This window comes from Zootoca vivipara, chromosome 13 (genome assembly GCF_965207765.1).
Source record: "Zootoca vivipara chromosome 13, rZooViv2.hap1.1, whole genome shotgun sequence".
NCBI lineage: Eukaryota > Metazoa > Chordata > Lepidosauria > Squamata > Lacertidae > Zootoca > Zootoca vivipara.
In genome coordinates, this window is record NC_142596.1 from 16,239,288 (window position 1) to 16,262,291 (window position 23,004).

At 44.4% G+C, this 23,004-nt stretch overlaps 1 protein-coding gene across 1 annotated transcript in view; it reads right to left on the bottom strand.

The window, feature by feature from the left end:
- CEMIP (cell migration inducing hyaluronidase 1) overlaps positions 1-23,004 on the bottom strand; it is a 158,811-nt gene that overhangs the window by 17,686 nt on the left and 118,121 nt on the right. Inside the window, exons 12-17 of the mRNA XM_035132099.3 lie at positions 11,227-11,402; positions 10,232-10,441; positions 5,343-5,548; positions 3,092-3,161; positions 1,849-1,977; positions 841-926 (exon numbers count right to left, since the gene is read on the bottom strand). Coding sequence (XP_034987990.3) covers positions 841-926; positions 1,849-1,977; positions 3,092-3,161; positions 5,343-5,548; positions 10,232-10,441; positions 11,227-11,402 — 877 coding nt within the window. The remainder of the gene's footprint in view (positions 1-840; positions 927-1,848; positions 1,978-3,091; positions 3,162-5,342; positions 5,549-10,231; positions 10,442-11,226; positions 11,403-23,004) is intronic.

Here is a 23,004-nt window from a genome sequence, read left to right on the forward strand (position 1 = left end):
TATGTTGCACCCCGCCTTGCTGTATTTTTAAAAAAATGGAAGTGCAGAGTGTAAATTCAAAAGTAAATCCGCAGGGAGAGGTTTAACACTGAGGGCTAGAAGAGAACCTGGTGCAGGTATGGCAGGGGAACAAGGTAAGGACTTAAAAAGACTGGCATTAAATCCTGCTGGAAGAAGGGAGTTGGCTGAAGGAAAGTTAACAGCATTTAAAGGACACATTGGGACGTGGGTGGCGCTGTGGGTTAAACCACAGAGCCTAGGGCTTGCCAATCAGAAGGTTGGCGGTTCGAATCCCCGTGATGGGGTGAGCTCCCGTTGCTCGGTCCCAGCTCCTGCCAACCTAGCAGTTCGAAAGCACATCAAAGTGCAAGTAGATAAATAGGGACCGCTACAGCGGGAAGGTAAATGGCGTTTCTGTGTGCTGCTCTGGTTCACCAGAAGCGGCTTTGTCATGCTGGCCACATGACCTGGAAGCTGTACGCCTGCTCCCTCGGCCAATAACACAAGATGAGCGCCGCAACCCCAGAGTCGGTCATGACTGGACCTAATGGTCAGGGGTCCCTTTAAAGGACATGACTTTTCCCCCAAAGAATCCTGGGTTTCCCCCAAAGAATCCTGAGAACTGTACTAAATTACCCAGAATTCTTTGGGGGAAATCACATGCTCAAGATGTGGCTGAATGTATATGGATCTGTTGCAAATCTCCCCCTCCACGCAGACACATAAATATCCACCAAACAATTAAAAGGTTATAACGGTTATGATCAGCATTCATTCCCCAGCCTGAGCTGCAAAAAGAGGACTTTACTTTCCAAAGAAAACCGATCAAAATCAGATTACCTCCCTGCGATCAGAGTCAGGATGGGCCTTTTGTCCTTGGCAGATGCTGGCGTTGTTTTAACTCCATTGTCAATGATCATTCCAGCCTGGAAAGAAGGGAAGGATTTTGTCAGCCAAATCTTTAGGAGGGAAATATATAAGCATGCAAACTTATATACGTGTACGCACGTACTTTCAATGCATTCACTTTACACCAGCAAATGAATTTGGAACATTGTCTAGCACAAAGCACATTGTACCATCATTTTGTTTTAATGCACCTGAGGGTTTGAATGTTTACCAGCTCTCCATAATAACAAGCTATGTTAGAGAGCAGAGGTGAGGAGCTTCTGGCCCAGGGTCCAAATGCGGACTTTCCAGGCTCTCTATTTGCCCCTTGAGACTATTCCCCAGGCCAAGCCCCCTACGAGATCTACTATGTGCCTTTTTCAAGAAGACTGAATAATTGTTTCAGCACCTACTTGTTCCCTGTTCACCAAAAGGCCAAACTACACAACACATTAAATGAATAATTTACCCCCCGGCATGTCTAGTTTCACCCCCTTGGGGGTATCCAGCTACTGGACACATGAAATAAATTAATGCATTTAACACCTTGTCTAGTTTGGGTCCTGAGTGCAGTACTCATTGTGTCTCACACACGTTGGTTGCTGCTTCAACAGATCTTGGCATTTGAGAAACACCACATGTTTGTGTGTGCAAGCCTATTTAGTGAAACTTACAGATACAGACAACAGCGTGCAACAATCAGCTGGGATTTAAAAGAGAAAAAGGCCTCTTTATCCATCACTCTCCTCCATCTAGAGCCAAAAGTTGGAGCTAACTAAAAACAGCATTTGTATATGAAAATGCTTGAAGTGGGGCAGGAGGAGAATGTACGCTGTTGATATTATGGAAGCAGGAACGGTGGCCAATAATGGCTTGACACACAGATTGGAAAAGTGGGGGTGGGGGCAGCATTTGGAAAAAGAAGATAGGAACTTAATTTCCAATTGCATGTGTACTCACTCGATAGTTCGAATGTGCCCGATTGTTATAGAACGTCCCCATTGGAATGTGCTCAGAGTAGCCAGGGGGATACATTCCTGCAGAGAGTCCCGTCGGTACGTGATGCAAAACAAACCAAAACCCGGTTTCCTGCAAGAGGGAACACAGCAGATTCAGCCTATGCCAGACTTTGGATACGTGAGATGTTAAAAACAGTAAAAAGCAGAAGCTTGCACATTGTTCCCTCCAAAGCAAAAGCTTGCCCTGCCCCACCAAAGTACAACCATTCGTTTTGGGAATTCTGCCAGCACAAGGATTGCCACTTCTGCCAGGGAACTTGCCCTCTGCTTTCCCTGTGTGTGTCCCATGGCCTCCCCAAATCGGCACTTAAAGGTTGGGGATGGGGGACGGGATCCAGAACAGCGATGGGAGATGAGAGGTGGGGTTGCTATATTTCAAAAAGTAAAAACCAGGACACCCCGGACGTATGACAGCCCTATGAGTGGTGGGTGGGGAGTTCTATTACACAGCCAAAAGTCCTCGCACTAATTGATCTGGTCACTGAATGCTAACAATTGTGCTCCGAGATCTAAAAGGTAAAGGTAAAGGACCCCTAGACAAAGGACAAAGGTAAAGGACCCCAGTCAAAGGCGACTGTGGGGTTGTGGCACTAATCTTGCTTTCAGGCTGAGGGAGCCGGTGTTTGTCCACAGACAGCTTTCTGGGTCATGTGGCCAGCATGACTATACCACTTCTGGCACAAAGAAACACCGTGACGGAAACCAGAGCGCACAGAAGAGCACGCAGAAACGCCATTTACCTTCCCGCCAGAGCAGTACCTATTTATGTACTTGCACTGGCGTGCTTTTGAACTGCTGTGTTGGCAGGAGCTGGGACAGAGCGACGGGAACTCACCAAGGCAGGTGGAAAAGAAATGAGTCAGGATTTTGTTTCCACCCCAAACTGTATTAAGGCATTGTGCCTGGTTTTCAGAACAGCCCCAAACAGCTTTTTGTTTCATCAGCTCCCTGAAGGGTTGTAGTGGGGTGGAGAATTAGAATCCCAAGGATATTCCAGCTGGAATAATAGAATTGTAAAGTTGGAAGGGACCCTGGGGGTCATTAGCAGAAACCCCTGCAATGCAGGAATCTCAAAATGCAGTGCCCCATCCAATTTGAAACCATACCAGACCCTGCTCAGCTCTGCAAATGTGCTAGCAATTTTATTGCTGCACCACTAGGCAATTGTTTCCCTTTGTACTCACTTCGGATCCTGCAGCTGCACAGTTTATAAGGTTGTTGTGTGGGTTGGCCAGCCAGAAGGTAGAGACTGCACTGTTGGTTAGATAGGAAAAGACAAGTGTAAACAAAACAAACAAAAACACACCATTCCCAAATGGAGTGTGCAAAGGGCCGGGCATTACAATCGTGCCTTGGAAGTCGAACAGAATTCGTTCCAGAAGTCCGTTTGACTTCCAAAACGTTCAGAAACCAAGGCATGGCTTCCAATTGGCTGCAGGAAGCTCCTATTGGCTGCAGGAAGATCCTATTTCCCAGGATTCACATGGCTATTAAAACATAATGCCATAAAATGTGTCTGTTTCCAGCCAAACTCCCTTTTTGAAAAAATATATCGTTTTGCTCAAATCTCATACACAATCCTATGATGAAATTGAGATATAGTTTGCATGTAACGCTGAGCCAAACCACAGCTAGGAGTGGATGTGTGAGCACAGGTACTTGCAAGGAAAAAAAACCACACACACCTGCTTTGCTCCTCCATTATTTGGCTTGGTGTTCTATGCAAATCTGGGCTCTTGCCTTATCTTGATCCAGATAAGTTACAAGCTGTAGCTAAGGTTTGCTCTTGACTCATGGTTTGTCTTAGAGCATGACAAACCACAAAACCAGCCATATTAACACATGGCTTAGCTCACAACAGCAGGGCTGGAGGAGGATTAAAGCGGCAGAGATTTTTTCCTGCAAGTATCTGGATGCTTGCACAATTATACATAGCCATACTTAGGCTTAATGCTACTTGCAAAACAGTCCCATTAATTTGTTAGGCTTTGTGGCAGCCCTTGTAGATCACAACACATATTACGTAGCAGCCCAGGGTTGGATCTACACTCAGGAATAAAACGCTATAAATAAGTCAGAAATTAAATTGTTATAACAAAAGGGGGGGAACACTATGGAAAATTGCTTAGATATTATTATTATTATTATTATTATTATTATTATTATTATTATTATTATTATTGCTCTCTGGTGCCACATGTTTATAATGTGATGAGTAACAAGTAACCGAAGGGGTTAACTGTGTACTGTGAAGCACCTGACCACTGAGGAAGATCATATTACAGAATGTGCCAGAAGTGTTTCTGTGTGTATCAGTTGGTTTCGTTTTTGCCTGGGAGACGGTCGCAAGATGTCTGCGCTCTCACCAGGTTGTTTGTTATTTTCTCTTTAAAATAAACTCCAGTAGTTATTAGAACACCTTGGACTCTGTGTGTTCTTAAGAGGCTTTTTATCCAACGGCTATACAAGCTTTCGCTGTGTGAGAGAAGAAGAAGGCTCTGCTGTGTGTTTTACTGCCAGCCCGGGTCTACGGAGCAGAGACGCTAGAGAAAGCGTGCCGGGCGGTAAATTAGTGGCTCCTAATTGAGTCATAAACAACTCAAAGGAGTCCTATATCCGTCACATATAATGCATTCAAAATGCTGCTTCTTGACTAATGTAGCTGAGTCCCAGGTATACAAGGCCTTTTTTTTTTGCCACCGTTTACTGTGACATACGCTTTACTGTGACATACGCTGTGGACATCCCCAACATTGAAACACTGGTATACCTGGGTTGCCATGCAATAAATAATAATTTACACATTATATTCAAGCTTTCATACAATGCAAAAATCACTTTCAGGGATCTAGCAGAATATGGCGGAAGAACCGCACTCATTTCCATGTTTAATTGCTTCCAGAAAAAAAAATCAATGGGAACAAAGTGATGAAAGTCAGGGAGCTATCCCAGCATACATTTCTTTCCAGCAGAAGCACACATTTATGGAAAGGGTGGGGGAGCAGCGACGTCTAATGGCGTTTGTTGTTGTGTCACACTACGTCCACAGGTGTGAATGCAATTTAGCACAACATGCTTGTATATCGGTCAAAAAGTCACAGTTCCCTAACACAACAAGTACTGCTGTGTGAAAGGAACATTAGGAAACAGGAGAAGCGCCAGCATTATAACCAGGAAAACTCTCGCTTGAGTGTGTACCCAAGTCTCTCCCCACTGAGACTTGAAGGACTAAAAATGCTTCGTTTTGGCTGTAATTCTCATGGGGGGAGAGAGAGATGCAATTTAGAAGTTTAGTGGAATTTAGATGATTTCCCTTTTCAGGCAAGGTATAGGCATAAGAAGCTCCCCAATGGGCTGTAATGGTACACTAAGATACACCTGGCAAATCAGTTCTGTAAGCCAAAGGAAATTAAAGAGGTTAATTTTTTGACTCACTTGCAGTCCTGTCTAGGTTTGGGGACGTATCCTGGGTAAGCTCCTTCTGTGATCGTCTTGCACATCCTTGTGTCTCGGTCAGAGGGCAGCAAGGTGCTCGGTTTCACCAAGAGTCCAAGGCAGTGATCAAAAGTATTGCGTACCTCGGGACCATCTTCGGTAAAAAAGCAGTGTCCCAGCGTGTCGTACCCAACCACATCCTTGACCTGTTGATATAAAACGGAGACGGCATGGATAAGAGGCTGGTCTTTCTAGATGCTCAGAACACCACCTTGTCTAGACATAATTGTAAGGCTCATGGCATTAATGATGTTCAACTTAAAAACAACCTGTGAAACAATGCCGAGAGTATCTAATGGGACAGGATGATGGGAAGCTGCCGTGTACTGGGTCACATCCAAACTATGCATTAACAACATTTGTAACAGACATGGCTTCTTCCCCAAGAATCCTGGGAACTGTAGCTTGCCTGAGCCACAATTCTCGACACCTTAACAAACTACACTTCCCATGATTCTTTGAGGGGGAACCATGTTGTGGATACAACCTTTGTAGATCCAGCCTTTGAGCATCTACTCTGGCTTGCAGCAGCTCGGGGCAAAGTCTCTCTTATCACCTGCAAGCTGATCCTTTAACTCAATGTCCCAGGGATGGAACCTGAGGACCTTCTGCATGAAATGGACACCCCCAAGATAAAAGGAACCCTGAAAAGGAAAGGAGGTACCATCCAGCTTGTCTACACTACGGTCTGGACACATTTCTTCTTAAGCCAGTTTAAAGCTAAAAACAGAGGCACGTCATTACGTCTTTTTTCCATCAGAGATGAAGGTGGCATGATTCAGATCAGCGTACCATTCCACTGTAGGAGTGCATCCCATTCATTTCAAAGGGGTTGACATGCACAAGGGTTTTCTTACATCTACATGTTGTTGGCTGAAGCCAAGTGTGCCCCTGAGCATGTACTAAGAGCCCTTCATTGACTTCATGGCCACTGTAATCAGGAACCCACATTGCAACATGTGAAAACCACATCTGATAAGAGCGTCGAGATGCCCCTAGATTTTCTGGGAATACATACATATATATATATTTAAATCACTTTTCGTGCATGCACATATAAGATGGCATGGGTTTAAATCAGAGGGTTTATAAATGCTGGACTCCTAAATTCAGGGGCGGACTTCATATGGCATTTGTCCTTTCCAGCAAAGGAGCATCATCAATCTCAAACTGAATCAATGACACCAGATGCAAGCATTGCCGCAGCTAGCAGACCCTCATGCATATTCCTCAGAGTATTATCCACCGCAAATCTATAGAGCATGCCAATAGTTTCTGGCATGACATACTCCCTGCGTTCATCCAGCCCCCTCCGCAACAAGCCTTGGTATAAATCAGGCCAGAATTTAATGTTGTGGCTCAGCAGATTGTAACACACACATTTGCAAAATAATGAGGAAAGCAGAATGTGGTGGGCGTTTAACGCACTGCTTGCTCTGCTAGCGAGAGTAACATTTCAGACGTTTTTACATGCAAAAGGTGGCATGAACCCAAGCCTATCTAGACTTGCTCCACTATCAGAGGATGCAATTGTGTAAGATCATTTTAATACAAGGTTAACTAGCCCCTTACAGTCTTTGCAATCCGGATAGTTAGTCACAGACTAGCCAAGGGGTGGGCAGAGAACCACATCTTTTCAATGCATCCTATGGTTGAAAAGCTGACTATATATTTATTATATCATTTCAGCTGCAGTAATTTTGTCAGCGCTTTCGCACCCAAATCCCTAAACTGTTTTACTTGGAGAACAGCCCTGCTTTTTTGGTGGAACCGATTTCCCCAAGTACGAGCCGCAATTCTATATGCATTTGCACAAGACCCCCATGCAAGGACAGTTTTACTGAGAAGTAATCCCAACCATGTCCAATGAGGCATACTCCCACAAATGCAGTGTTATCCTCTGCTGGCAGTACACACAGGTGTAAGAAGAGAAAGTGGTATGCAAGGAGGTCAAATGGCAACGAAATGCAAAAAGAACAGGCTGTGAACATCCAATTACATCTCAAAATGGATGTAAAATAAGAGCAGCGACCAGAAAATCCCTTAAGGTAGCTGCTTTCTTCATTCCTATCAACTTGACCATGTTTCCTTCCCCATTGCTTGCTTTTTGGCTGTGGAAGTGCCGAGGAAGGAACGTGGCTCCTTACCAGAATTTCTTTGAACTAAATATAATTTTGCTCCTTGGAAAAGGGCAAAAATAAGAAGCTGGCTGAACGCTTCCAAATCCTCTAAAACCGACCCGCCCATTTGAGCCACTGCAATGTCACACTCTGAATATTTGAGTTGGCAGCGGCGGCGGCAGCAGCACCATGGGAAAAAAATTGATCTGTGCAGGATCAGGGCTTGAAATTAGAATCGGTGAAGTATTTACGGTACCATAACCAGGAGGCTTTCGACCATTTAACAGGCCTCTGGCCATCCTTCCTTGCAGTTAATATGTCCATTAGGTTCCTTGCTCATCTGACATACTACTCTCCCCATGTGGCTACAAATCGGAAAGCAGTCGTAGTAACAGGAAAATATAGCCAAGACTCTGATCTATGGCAAATTAATAAATGCTTAATCTAAGAAGAGCCCTCTCTCGTAACACTAGAATCTGTAGACATGCAATGTTGGAAGATTCAGGACAGACAAAGGGAAACACTTCTGAATGCAGAACACAGTTAAACTTTGGAACTCCTTGCCACAAGGGGCAGCAATTGCCACCAACTTGGACAGCTTTAAAAAAGGATTAGACTAATCCATAGAGGAGAAGCCTGTCCCATCATTGCTATCCTTTTCCTCCATGGTTTAAACAAGCTTATCCAGAAATGTATAATATAAAGTGGTACCTCGGTTTATGAACACAATTGGTTCCGGAAGTCTGTTCATAAACTGAAGCGTTCATAAACTGAAGCGAACTTTCCCATTGAAAGTAATGGAAAGTGGATTAATCCGTTCCAGACGGGTCCGCGGAGTACTCAACCTAAAGCGTACTTAACCCGAAGCATGGGTGTAATTGGTTCCGGAAGTCTGTTCATAAACTGAAGCGTTCATAAACTGAAGCAAACTTTCCCATTGAAAGTAATGGAAAGTGAATTAATCCGTTCCAGATGGGTCCGCGGCGTTCATAAACCGAAAATTCGTAAACCGAGGTGTTCATAAACCGAGGTTCCACTGTATGTGTTTGATTCTAGCATATTGTTGATTTTATTTTATTTTTAACTGAAAATTTCATTGCTTCATTCCCTTTGTAAACCACTTTGTGGTGTGGCATGTGGTATTTAATTTTTATGAAATAAATAATAAAAATGTAGAGGGAAACGCAGTTAAAATCCCTGTAGTGGGTGTTTTTTTTATTAAAAAAACTGAATATGAATCAAGCCATCACCATTAAAAAACACAGATAAAAATCAATAAAACTTTTAAAACAATTATAACTGCCTATTTTATATGTCTGGATAGAACTGCAAAAACAAGGAAGTTCCCAGCCAGCATCTAAAATATTATTGCTATTTTTTTCCTTACCCTACAGGTCTGAGGGTAGATCACAACAATTAAAAGAATTAGATATTACCGTAAAAACAATTAAAAGAGATTTCAATCAAGAGAACAGGGCGAGTTCTAAACAGGCCTCAAGCATGCTATGAAAACTATGAGGAAAGTTCCAGAAACACCTATTTGAGGGAGGAATTCTACAGATCGGGGACTGCTACTCTCCTGGGCAATGCCATCTCCTGGGCTGTCACCACCCCAAACTTCAGAGGGCAATGGGGCTACAAGGAACCAAGAGGGCAAGGGTTTCCTGCCTAATTTCAAGAGGTAGGGAATTCCAAAGCATGGCTGCTGCCACACTACAGGATTGGTGACTTACAAATAATTTATAATTATTATTTATACCACAACAGAATATTAAAAACACAATAAAACATCAAACATTAACAACTTCCCTAAACAGGGCTGCCTTAGGATGTCTTCTAAAAGTTAGATAGTTGTTTATTTCCTTGACATCTGATGGGAGGGCGTTCCACAAGGCGGGCGCCACTACCGAGAAGGCCCTCTGCCTGGTTCCCTGCAACCTCACTTCTCACAGGGAGGGAACCGCCAGAAGGCCCTTGGACCTGGACCTCAGTGTCCAGGCTGAATGATGGGGGTGGAGACGCTCCTTCAGGTATACTGGGCCGTTTAGGGCTTTAAAGGTCAGCAGCATAGGTGCCAACTCCCAGGTTGAAAAATCCGGGACTGGCTGCGGCGCGGCAGCGGAAGTCACGCTGCGGCCATTTTGGAACTGGGCAGAGCAGCACCGGAAGTCGCTTCTACGCATGCTCTGCCCATTTCCAAAATGGCCGCAGCGCTTCTGCACATGTCCAGAGACTTCAGACATGCGCAGAAGGAGCCTCCCCGGGCTGGTAAGAATACGGGGTATTTACCGGGGGGGTGTTAAATCCGGGCTGCCAGCGGGACACAGCTGGAAAAACGGGGGGCTTCCCGGGGAATACGGGAGACTTGGCAGCTATGGTCAGCAGCAACACTTTGAATTGTGCTCGGAAACGTACTGGGAGCCAATGTAGGTCTTTCAGGACCAGTAGGGAGTTTCGCAGGGCAAGGCCTGTCAAAAGGAAAGCCTAGCCCCTAGTGAAGGCCAGCCATACCTCAGGGACACATTGCACCACTGAAGCGCCCCATCAGAGCATCTCAGTGATTGTTTTGGTGCATTAGGAACCAGCCCTTCTGGTACTTTGGCCCCAAGTTATTGGAGTTATTTTGGGCCTAGGTAGACCTGCACACCAGCAGCACCAACCCTTTGAATTGTGCTGGAAGGGGTGGTGAACGAATCTCAAGTTTCTTACCAGCAGACCGTTGGAGCCATGGATGGTGACACAACGAGAAAAGGCATGGTGGATGGAGATGTCTTTGACGTAGGTAGGAGGGTGATAGCCGCCCTTCTCATCCACATCTCCGGACATGTGGAAGTGGATTGGGTAGTGTCCCAGTGACTGCTGGCCCATGTGCTTCAGTTCAATCCCTTCCATATGGACAGCCTTAAAGCCAAGGCCAAGCTAGAGAACAACACACACACACACCACCACCATCATCATCATCATCAATCTGCGGGAGGGAAATTTCGAAACTTGTGCAAGGGTTGTTGTTTCTGTTTGTCAGATAAGTGTGATCCAACGCTTTTAAGGCCACATCTGCACTATACATTTGAAGTGGTATCAAACCACTTCAAGCACTCATCGCTTCCTCCAAAGAATTCTGGGAAGCGTAGCTGTTAAAGCTACTGACAGTTGTTAGGAGACCCGTTGAAACTAATGGATCTTGAGTAGAACACTGGATGCAATCCAATAGGGACATAGGAAACTGCCTTATACTGAATCAGACCATCTAGCTCAGCTCTGGGTCCATCTAGCTGATGTACTGTCTACATTGACTGGCAGGAGCCCTTGGGGATTTCAGGCCAGGAATTTAACCTAAAACCTTCTGCATGCAAAGCAGGTGCTCTACCACTGAGCTTTCCCCCAACAATTGCTTTTTAGAATTGCTTGCTATCGTTTTGTACGCTGCTTAGGAGACTGCTGTTTGGTCCCAAAGAACACATAAGTATAGGAACTGCATAAATACATTCTCATCACGAAAAGTATTGCACTTTAAATGCACATAGATCTATTGGCACAATTGTGCCCATGGCTCCATAAGATTTCTGCTGCCAACATAAAGTCTGACATTGGATATGCTAGGCACAAGTGTTCAATGTCATGTCAGACTCCCCCAGCCACATGGAAGAAATGTCCCAGTGCAAGGGTGGGGGAAAACCCAGCAATAAATGGACACCAAGCGATACCTTGATATGGCCTCCAAAGGTGTCAAAATCAAAGAAGGAGCACAGATCACTGTTGTAATTGTAGCATTCCTTAGCCATCTCTCCCATCACGAGAATGTTGCGACTTAGCAATCCTACTTCTGCTCTCATGTCCACTCCATCGATCACCTCTCCCGTGTGAAGGTAGTTTGCTTTCCCTAAAGGAGCAGGGAATGAAAATCCGCCATTAACAAATCCATTCTCTAACTTCTATTTATTTCAATTTGAATTTCAACTTTTTAATATTTTTATTCCACGGGATTTATATACTGTTTAATTGTCATACAATCACAAAGCAGTTAGCAAACATAACAAAGCAATTAAATTATCAGCAAAATTGTCATTGGGTCTTTTACACACAGACACACCATGTCTTCCCTGATTCAGCTGTTTTGCAATTGGGGGGGGGGGAGGAAGGAAGCAGGAAGAGATTATCTTACTGCCCACATTCTGAACTGGTCCAGTAAAAACAAGCAATACACTCATTAAATAAATGCTGCACTCAAAGAACATATATGTCTTACACTTGCAGATATTTTCTTTCGGGAGAGGCGTGCACACTCAACATTTATAACTGGAAACAAATGCCAAAAGCTCAGAAATAGCCAAGTCAGAATTGTTTCTTGCAAAGAAGATATAGGAGATGGGTTATCTGAGAAAGGTTAACAAGAAAACAGGCGGAATGTCCATCATTTTTACAAGGAGGAATGAATATTTCAATGTGCCTGGAAACTGCTATGCATCTCTCTGGGCCTGCCATTCAGTGGCAGGGACACGGGTGGTGCTGTGGTCTAAACCACTGAGTCTCTTGGTCTTGTTGATCATAAGGCCAACAGTTCGAATCCGTGTGACGGGGGTGGGCTCCCGTTACTTTGTCCCAGCTCCTGCCACCCTAGTGGTTTGAAAGCATACCAAATAAATAGGTACCACTGTGGTGGGAAGGTAAATGGCATTTCCGTGCACTCTGGATTTTGTCACGGTATCCCGTTGCACCTGAAGTGATTTAGTCCTGCTGGACACATGACCTGGAAAGCTGTCTGTGGACAAACGCCGGCTCCCTTGGCCTGAAAGATGAGCTCTGCACCACATAGTCAAATTCTACTGGACTGAACTGCCCAGGAGTCCTTGATCTTTACCATTTTACTACCCACTGCAGAATTGCCATCAGTGAGAGGTGATAAGCTTCAGCATATGGTTTTGCCCTAACTACAACCATGTCCATGAGCTCAGTGTTTTAGTCCTCCATCACAGAACAAGGGTGGGTGTTGTACCCCTGTCTGAGTTCCGTTGCCAAGCAAGCGGGGCTAGGAGTCTCTGAGGAACTCTTGCCTAAGAGCAGAATCCACACACAAAGTCTCACAGTCCAGAGGTCAGGGAGTCCAGATGATCACAGACTCAAGGGTCCAGATAGGAAGCAGCAAGGTAGGACCAGGAAGTACAAGCGTTGTTTGCAGCATCTGACTGCTGCTGAGAGCTCTGTTTAAGAAGGCTGAAGCCAGCTGGTTCTCATCAGTGCCTTCTCCTCTTGTGTCCTTGAAGGCTGATCAGCTGCAGGTGGAGTCTCTCCCCCTTCAGGCTTCTGTTCAGCAGGCGAAGGTGAATCCTGGCCCATGACAGTGGAGAAACTCTGGCCAGTGAGCCAATTTTGGCCCACCAGCCATTTTCCCCAAACCATGCCCGTCTGTCATCAGTTGACACCACTGCCAAAGTGTTCCCTGCAGGGAAAGAGCTGGGAAAGCAGACCTCCTCCTGCCCCTGCAGAGCGCAGGACTGAACTGTCCGCTTATCCTGCCTGGTCTTGCTTTGCCAGGGCATTTCTTGTGAGGAACACGCTGGTGAAGCAGACCCCCTGACCCCCCCACCACCACCACCTCACAGGTCAAGGAGGACAGGACTTCCCACCTATCAGTCAGCGGATACCAACAGCTGATTGATGTGTAGGTGGCCCCACCTACCTGCCAAGTTTGCCCACCACACTCCTGGGGGCCAAAAAGGTTCTTCACTCCTGCCGCAGAGGACAAGAATAGAGGAAACCAAACAATGGCTGCGCTTGAAGGACACTACCAAGTGAGGACAAAATCTGTTCCATCTCCCAGGTGGCTCCAACTTGAGACTCAAGCCTGCCATTTAACCTGTGCAGGCCCACTGTGGTTCCGAATTCTCAAGCCACAGTAGGATGGAACAAAACAGGTGCCCAGAAGACTCTCTCAATGCGCACAAAGACACTCGTTGCAAGTTGCCATCATAGCAAAACGGATGCCGGCTCCACATCTTGGCTACAACATGCCTTCGTGTCACACAAGGAGGGCAGAGGGAGCTATCCCACCCGCTTTCCGATGCAGTTTTCAATGAACAGAGAAGGTGGTATCATTTGATCCTGCTGCGGCTGTTGTTTGCTGAAGCAGATCTGAGCACACGGTGTTATCAGATGGAGACCTGGTGGAGCCAGAAAGGGGAGATCCCTGCAAAACTTCATACGAACTTTGATAAGGAGGGCAAAAGAATTCATCTGTGTCCAATGGTGCAGATAGTAAATAAAAGCGAGCTTTTCTCCTCTGTAGCTGTTGCTGCTGTCCATTCATTTTCTGCTGCTGCAGCACCTAAAAAAATGGCCTCTCTCGATCACCAATATCTGCAAGGCTTCATCTCTCTCCCCTTTAAAAAAAAATTCTTTAAAACATACCATTTCCTCCAGCCAACTCAAGTTTTATTACGTGCATACGGTCTACAGACAAAAAGCCTACAAAATTAACTGGAGGGACATACATGCTTCAAATAATTGGCTATCTGCTCAGGGCGATTATACAGAAATACATTTTCTGCTGTCAGTTTGCTATGTGTTTTAATCGCAGCAGTGAACAGATTTAGCTATTTTTCACCCTCTGACATAAAGGCCTGGAATCTGCAAATAGAACTGGCATAAAAACCAGAAGACATTCCTGGGTAAGGTTCAAGCAGTGGACAAATAATCACTTAGCGCAACCCATTGCAGAAGTTGCATTATTCAATTCAAGTGGTCTCCCCCCCCCCCTCTAACATTTTTTAAATCTCCCACAAGCTCTGACTTATTCTCAATCTTGTCTTGCTTTTATATGGCAGGCCTTCAGATTTAGAATGCTTTCCATGTTTATGCGCCCTGAGATTCGTTGCAACTGTTTTGCATTTTAAGCGCATTGGAGTGGCGCAGATGCATTGAAGAAATGTGGTTGCAGATGGGAGAGAAATTCGGGTCTGTTCATCTTTGAAGGCAATTCTACCTAATTCACACTTTTCCAAAAAGCAATAGGCAAAGTGAAACACATCCATCCTTCAAAATTCACACTCCTCTAAATTTTACCAGTGCAGTTCTGAAGCCAGGTAACGTGCAGAAATGGATACACTAGGGTAAATTGTGCATAGAAATGCATATATTACTGCAAAACATGCAAAAGGCATTATATTAGGGGGGGATTGCTTTGCAAAATTGTATACAAACATGGTGGATTGGGAGAAATTTGTGCTGGAATGCAGGTTTCAAACTAACATGGAAATGTGAAGCACTGAAAACTGTGGAGATTGGAAAAATGAGGAACGGAGTGAAACCAGAATGGGTAAGATTCAGTTATCCCTAGGCATGGGGCAAACTTCCCAAAATCAATGTCTTGGGGATGCTACAAAACTCTCTTTATGAAAGGTACACGTGCCTGGGCTTTAGAATAATAAGATCTCAGGCTTGCATGTGCTTCGGCTTTATTTAACACCTGCAGAGACATGCTAAGAATGCTAAATGCCAACAAGAATGTTGAATATGCACTAAGAGAGTTCTATATATAACTAACACGCTGGGCGTTTGTTTTCATGTTGTGCTTTTGCTGACTCGGGGGAGATTCAAGATAAGGAAATGGGTCTCAGATGGTTGCTGTCCTCCGCTGTCCTCCACTGTCCTCTCCTTATGGAGCATTGATTCACCCCAGACAATAGCTTTCAATTGTGTTCCTGGGACGCTTGATGGTAAAGCAAACACACCGAGCACGTCTATTTCTGCAGGAGGTTAATGTGGCAAGTTATGCCATCAGCAGGGAAACTAGAAATTTGTGTGACACACACACACACAAATAGCCAAGAACCAGGCTGGGATGTTCAATAGGACTGTTCCAGACAGAACCCAAGAATGACTTGTGCTGCCCTCTCCTTCCTCTTCTAGGTCTTGCATTCAGCTTTCTTCGTTTCCCTGCTCTTAAAACACCTATTGCCTCCTTCTTCAATCCTAGGCACCCCCCTTCTTCCTCCTCCTCCTCCTCCTTTGCCCTTACTCAATATTCGCCACGAAAACCCCAGGTTTTTGCCACCAGAATAAACGACGCAGAAACAAATGAAAATCTTACTCAGGAACCGGTTCTTGCAAAATTTCGGCATTCTGTCAAATTTAGAGTGTTTGCATTACTCACAGCTGAGTAATTTACTCCCACAAATTGTCAGGATGGCCCCTGAGGATTAGTCAAATTCACGGAGGGCAACGCTGTCGTTCATCGCTAGACATCTCTTGTCATAGGCAGCTTGCCTCTGAATATCAGTTTGCTGGGAATCACAAGTGAAGAGAAGGCTTTGGGCACACAGGTCTCGCTTGTGGGCTTCCCAGATGTATGGCAGCCCATGTTGGCCGTGCTGCTTTTGCCGATTTCCCTTAAAAATAGTTCAAAAACGGTTTTTTGTTGGCGATATTGCCCAAAAGGCTCGACAAATTTTCTGCCCGGATTTTCGCCATTTGAAATATGGAAACCCTACCATAGGCACCTGTCCACTGTGAGAACAGGATGCTCAACTGGATGGTCCTTTGGTTTGATCCAGCAGCGCTCTTCTTATTTTCGTACAAGGAGAGGAATCTGGAGTGGGTGCTGTAATATGGATTACTAGGTACGCATAGTCCCCTTATTGCAGGGGACCGAAATTACCCTGGAATCTCTCCTCATAGAAACTCCACACCATGATTGATCCATGGGGTCTGATCCGTGTTGCTTTGCTATGGGGAGTAAAATACATCTTTGGCATAGATCAGGCATCCCCAAACTTGGGCCCTTCAGATGTACAATTCCCATCCTCCCCAACCACTGGTCCTGTTAGCTAGGGATCATGGGAGTTGTAGGCCAAAACATCTGGAGGGCCACAGTTTTGGGGGTGCCTGGCATAGATCAGGACTTTCCGGGTGGTTGCAATACAGTGTCCCTGATGAGATTTCTTTATGTAGCTCATTTCTGGCTTTTAGAAAGCAGCGGAGTGCTCTCTTGGAAATCTCAAGATCATCGGATGGAAGAATGTTTTTGGCTAGAACTGCTTTTAGATTTATTTATTTTTATAATTGTTTTTAGGACGTTTCTGCTCTGTTTGCCACCCTGCTTCCTTATGGAGGAAGGGTTGGATATAAGTTCAATAAATAAGATCTATCATCTTCATCATCCTGTTCCACCGCTGGGATATAGAATCCTAGAATTGTAGAGGAGTTGGTAGGGACCCAGAGCTTCATAGTTTATCGCTCTGCAATGCAGGAATAGGCAAGCATCCTATATGGGGATTGAACCGGCAACCTTGGCGTTATCATCACCATGCTCTAACCAACTGAGCTATATGTGTACTTCCTTAGGCTGCTATTGTTTTGTACTGTATACCTTTTAAAATTTTTATCCCTTTTAGCTTTTTTTTTTTGGAAGGGGCAGGTTTTATTTTATTTAATGTAATATCCATAAACACCGAGAGAGGCAGCATAGGATTTTGTGTTTGTTTTTAACACACAAGAGAGACCTGTTGTGGCAAGAATTCTTGTTTTTGCTCTGTTTGGGGCAACAAGAATGCAGGGCCAGCTGCCAACTTACATTAGGCGCTTGGTGCGCAACCAGCCCCATGGGGCACATCAGAGAGACAGATGTGAAAGAAAGCTCTTCATATCGGAGGCGAGAACATCTCACCCCAAAGAACTGTAAATGAGATCTGCGGTTAGAGTGACGCTTAAGGCAAGCGTGCCGTCAAGGCTTTCGCTTGGTGGATGCAGACAAACAGTTATTGTGACACCAGCCACACTGTTTAGTTTTGCACACTCTTCCAAGCATGGCCTGCTGCATAAATTAGGGGAGGGGAGGGGTGCGTGGGTCGCAAGCAGAGCACATGCAATGCATTCAGAAACTTTCTCCTGGATTTAAGCCTCAGATTGTCTGGCAAAAAAGAACCTAAGGTGGCAGTTCCCATGGCAGTCAATTCTGTTCCCTGATGTTTCCATAACTGTTAATTTCCTCGCTATATTTTAGCTCCCCTGCCAAAAATATAGCCAAATATAGCACAAGTTTAGCGCTCATTTCCATGTGATTTGCAAACATATTTTCTTCTGAAAGCAAATAATGTGGAAACGAGCACTAAACTTGAGCAATCTTCTGCCATATCTCTGGAAGTGGCTTTTATGTTGTGTAAAAGCTCAAATATTATACAGATATTAACAGTCAGGGAAACATGACTGCGAATGCGGCCTAAGACACGTGGCGCTACCTTATTACCGAGTTAATTTAGTGGATTTCATGCATTAGTTTGACAGGCAACAGCTTTGCAAAGATTTCGACACAAGGTTGTTGCTTTTTTGTGTGAAAGCTGTGCTATCAAATATTATGATGACCTTCCTCTCGGAGAATTTAATTGGGGTGGGTTTTTTTCACGTGCAAAGCAAATGACTTAACACTGAGCTGCAGGCCTTGGAATGCAGTCAAGATATACTGCGCTAGAAAGAACAATCTGTATCCATTTGTAGAAAGTAGCAGTCAGCCTATGTGCTGGCTGGAGCAATGAACTGACTCAGCAGAATGCAGTTTTATATAATTACATCTAGGAAATCCATTAAATCCATATGTACATAGCCGCATGGGATAACTATCTGCACACACAAGTGTGATAATTACAAGTGCACACATTTCATTGCGCGCACATGCAGTGTACCAACAACAAAATAATTGCATGTGCAGCCATCAGAAGTGGCAGCCTGGCGGAATATATTTCCTGTGCTCCAGTTCACTTTGGCAAACTTACTCGCAAAGAGAGAAATAAAGAACAAAAGCAATAGGAATGGAACAAAACCACAGGGACCCAGGTGGCGCTGTGGTTAAACCACTGAGCCTAGGGCTTGCTGATCAGAAGGTTGGCGGTTCGAATCCCTGTGATGGGGTGAGCTCCCGTTGCTTGGTCCCAGCTCCTGCCAACCTAGCAGTTCGAAAGCACGTCAAAATGCAAGTAGATAAATAGGAACCGCTACAGCGGGAAGGTAAACGGCGTTTCCATGTGCTGCTCTGGTTTGCCAGAAGCGGCTTTGTCATGCTGGCCACATGACCTGGAAGCTATACGCCGGCTCCCTTGGCCAATAATGCGAGATGAGCGCGCAACCCCAGAGTCGGCCACGACTGGACCTAATGGTCAGGGGTCCCTTTACCTTTACCTTACTCGCAAAGAGAGTAATAAAGAACAAAAGCAATAGGAAGACAGATGTTAACTGGTGTAGCACAGAGACTTGATTATAGAAACCAGGAAGTAGCGATAAGGGAGAAATTTGATTCAGTTCACATTTAAAGCAGAGCTTTCCCAAAATCCCACGTTCTAAAACAAGATGCAAAGTGAGCCTGCAAAACTCATACTTCTCTGAATTTTGCAATGCATATCTCCAGCTGAGTAAATGTCTACAACTGAGGTAGACATATACTGAGGTAGGGTTTGCATACGAATGCAAATATTTGTGAAAATAATATGCAAATATTATTAGGGATAATATTTCATTTGCAAAGATGTGCATAGTAGGCGAAACTGCACGCTAAAATTCGCAGTAGAATGCTGATGACTTTGCATGAGGGGGGGGGGAAGTGGAGCACTGAGTTTAAGATTGGAAAAATGAGAAACAGAAAATGATAAAATCACACACCCCTATCGGGAAGTCTCTGTTTTAAATATCTCCTCTCTCATTAACTCATTAACGAAGATGGCCTTAGGCAACTCTCTCCCCGCCCCCTCTCACCATCTGCAGTATGTACGCTACTTACCTCAGGGATGGGGAACCTATGGCTCTCCAGATATCACTGGATTACAACTTCCACCATCCCTGACCACTGAACATGATTGCTGGGGCTGTCGGGATCTTAATTCCATTAACATATGGAGGGTCACAGGTTCCCCCATCCCTACTTTACAAGGTTGTTGTGAGAATGCACCTAGATAATGTACACAGTTGTTATTATTATTAGGGATCACCACCTTTTTTGCCCTATATGTTCAGATATTTTGTTACCACCCGACAAGTTTGGAGAAAGGTCTCCTATCACTTGCCATGATAACCACTACTCATCGTCTGCTTTATCCTATTTTATATACCTATTTATTTATAAAAAAATATTTATATACAGCTATTCATTTTTTTAAAAAAATCAGAGTGGTTTGCAACTACAGCATATAAAAACCATACAATAAAAACCATGTAAAAGAGTTAAAATCAGAATTTTTCTAACTATCTCAATCGCCTGCCTGGGCCTGATGGAATAAGAAGAGTTTTCAACAGGCATTTAAAAATTGGAACAGAATTTGCCTGCCGAATCTCTATTGGCAGAGAAATCGATCATACTGGCTGATGACACTGAAGGCAGTTTAACTATGGATTATAATACATGTTGCCGTCCGAGATGCAGTAAGTCATTAAGGACAAAATGGCCTTATTTCCTTCCAAAGAAATAAAAAGGGTATAGACGGGCAAACTCGTGAGAAACAAGCCCTATATCTGATTTGAGAAATGTCCAGTTCTAATGTACTTTTCCCACACTTTTGGATTCCCACAGATTGAGCCGCCTCGGAGGTCTGCTGATAATCAGACTTTCACACAGTCAAGATACATCCATAGATGAACTGTAACCAGCCATCTATTACAAGGGTGTTCTGGTCTGAACAATGACACCCACCAGTTCATTCATGTTATTTATTATCTGGTACATGAGAAGGGCGTTGCATCATTTCTGCCCATTTGTGAGACTTATCAAGGGTTGGACACTTCACATGTGGCTACATAACTGCAGATAAGGCTGGGAATTATTGTTGTTTGGTCTTCTACCCTGTCCCGCCCTTCCTGCCTTCCATTTTGCTGCTGCCTCTCGCTCTGGACATCTCCAGAGTTCTTTGAAATCCAGATGCAAATCATCAAAGAATTTGAATCCATTCCCTGGGGGCGATGAGGACACAAACCATAGAAAAACAATGCCTAATTAGTGATAGGAAAGCTGAGAATCATCGTTCAACCGAGAGGGACTTTGCCGAACCTTTTTACCCTATCCCCATGAACTGTAGGCGGAATTCTGCATGAAAATCAGCTATGCAAAGTATGTAGATGTGGCTTATTATAGGGTGAGGTGAGGAAAGAACAGTTGCATCAAGCCAAGGCTTTCCCCCAAAGAATTATGGGAACTGTAGTTTGTTAAGGGTGCTGTGAGTTGTTAGGAGGCACCTATTCCCCTCACAGAGCTACAATTTCAAGAGTGGTTTAACAGTCAATCTCTCTTCCCAAGGAAGTCTAGAAAATGTAGCTCTGTGAGGGGAATGGGGGCTCCTAATAGGTCTCGGCACCCTTCACAAACCACATTTCTCAGGATTCTTTCAGAGAAGCTGCTTAAAGCGGTATCGTGAGATTGGTGTAATATCTGTGAAGCAACAGTGTTGAATATAAATGAACTAATAGATAAACCTACCCCTTTTGCATATTTTGTTCCACAAAGCACCATGAACAATGACAGTGTGGGACAAATTAAGTCCATGGAGAAGTTTTTAAAAATCTAAATCATTTTCTTTTTTAAAAAAAGTACTGTGCATTTTTTTTAAAAAAAGTTTGCAATAATATTATTTAATTTCTTAAAAACCCAATTTGTCCACATCCAACACCCCCTGATTTAAACCTAATAACTTCTCACATGCATCCATCACTAGAGGTCAGGGCAGCAAATCTTTATTGAGATGGGTATCCAATGCTCTGGGAACACACCTTATTCCAAACTCATGCTTAGAGATAATTTGTGAGAAAGTGACTCTTCCCCCACTGGCAATCTCATCTGAACTTGTGCAGAATCTCCTCTAGACTAAATAACCTGTGCCTAAAGTTCACATAATGATGATTAAAAATGGTGGGATTCCAATACCTTAGACATCCATGTTTCGGCAACTTTGCATGAAAGCTCACCCCACTTTTTCTGGGTGCCTGGGGCAATGGGTGCCGTGCAGCATGCATGGCCCTGGCACTGAAATCTGTGGGTGCCTGGCCCCTTCATGGGGAATTTTGTGGGTGCTCAGGCACCCAGGGCCCCAGGGATTTGGCACCTATGACAGCATATGATGAAAGCATGAGGGGGAAATTTGCAGTAGCTGCTCGAGTTAAGCAACTCTTGTCCTGACATCAATTTATCAGTCTTCTTCTGGGTAAAGGTAAAGGGGCCGCTGACCATCAGGTCCAGTTGTGTCCGACTCTGGGGTTGCAGTGCTCATCTCGCTCTATAGGCTGAGGGAGCCGGTGTTTGTCCGCAGACAGCTTCCGGGTCATGTGGTCAGCATGACAAAGCTGCTTCTGGCGAACCAGAGCAGCGCACGGAAACGCCGTTTACCTTCCTGCCGGAGCGGTCCCTATTTATCTACTTGCACTTTGATGTGCTTTCGAACTGCTAGGTGGGCAGGAGCTGGGACCAAGCAACGGGAGCTCACCCCGTTGCAGGGATTCGAACCGCCGACCTTCTGATCAGCAAGCCCTAGACTCTGTGGTTTAACCCACAGGGCCACCTGTTTGCAGTAGCTGCTCGAGTTAAGCAACTCTTGTCCTGACATCAATTTATCAGTCTTCTTCTGGGTACAACGCCTTAATAGCTGTCTTCACTTACACCACTCGAGTTATTTTATCTTCGCTCATTCAAGGTAGGTGTTCATGTGTGAGAGTGTGAAATTCTTATGGCACACAGCTGAACGCCCCACTCCTGACCGCCTGTAGATGCTCAGTTCCCATCTGTTTCTCTGAAGTTCTGTTTGTCAAGCCAGCACAATTTATTTGCAGGAACTGTTAAAAACAGCTCAACTCATTTGGCCAAATATCCTATGCAGAGTGTATGAAAATATCGCTAAACGATGAGGACACTGGTTATAATTAGCTCTTGACTCAGTCACAAAAGGTGTTATAAAACCACAAATTTCTAGTTTAACCATTAGGCGGTTTTATTAGGCGGATGTTATTCATGCAACAAACTTAACAGTTACCACCATTCCCCCTTTGCCTTTTTATAGTGGCATGGCAGAAATAAATTCAACTGATACCGCTTTTCCCAATACAGGGCTGTAGTGGTGAGAAGAAAAGAATCTTTACTAGTTGCAATTCTGTCTGTTTCAAAAACTCAGAAGCAACGCCTATCCATAGCTGAGCTAGCATCTGTTTAATAATATTGTTAGAAACCCTTACAGAATGAGTGACTCCAAACCTGTTGAAGTGCAACAGGATTCAGTGGAAGACATAAAACTTAAGTCTTAGAGTAAATTAATTAACATGACTCAGTTAGGTCCATTGATTTCTATGGGTCTGTTTTGTATAAAACTTTGTTGAATACATCCTTTATCCCTAACTCTCCCTGACTAATGTTTATCAACACTTTCTATGAGAAGTCCAGGGAAAGATATTCAACAGTTCTCCTGTTTCTATTGCACAGGACAGTGAACTAGAGACAGGAGGAATTTTCCATCGATGCCACCTCATTA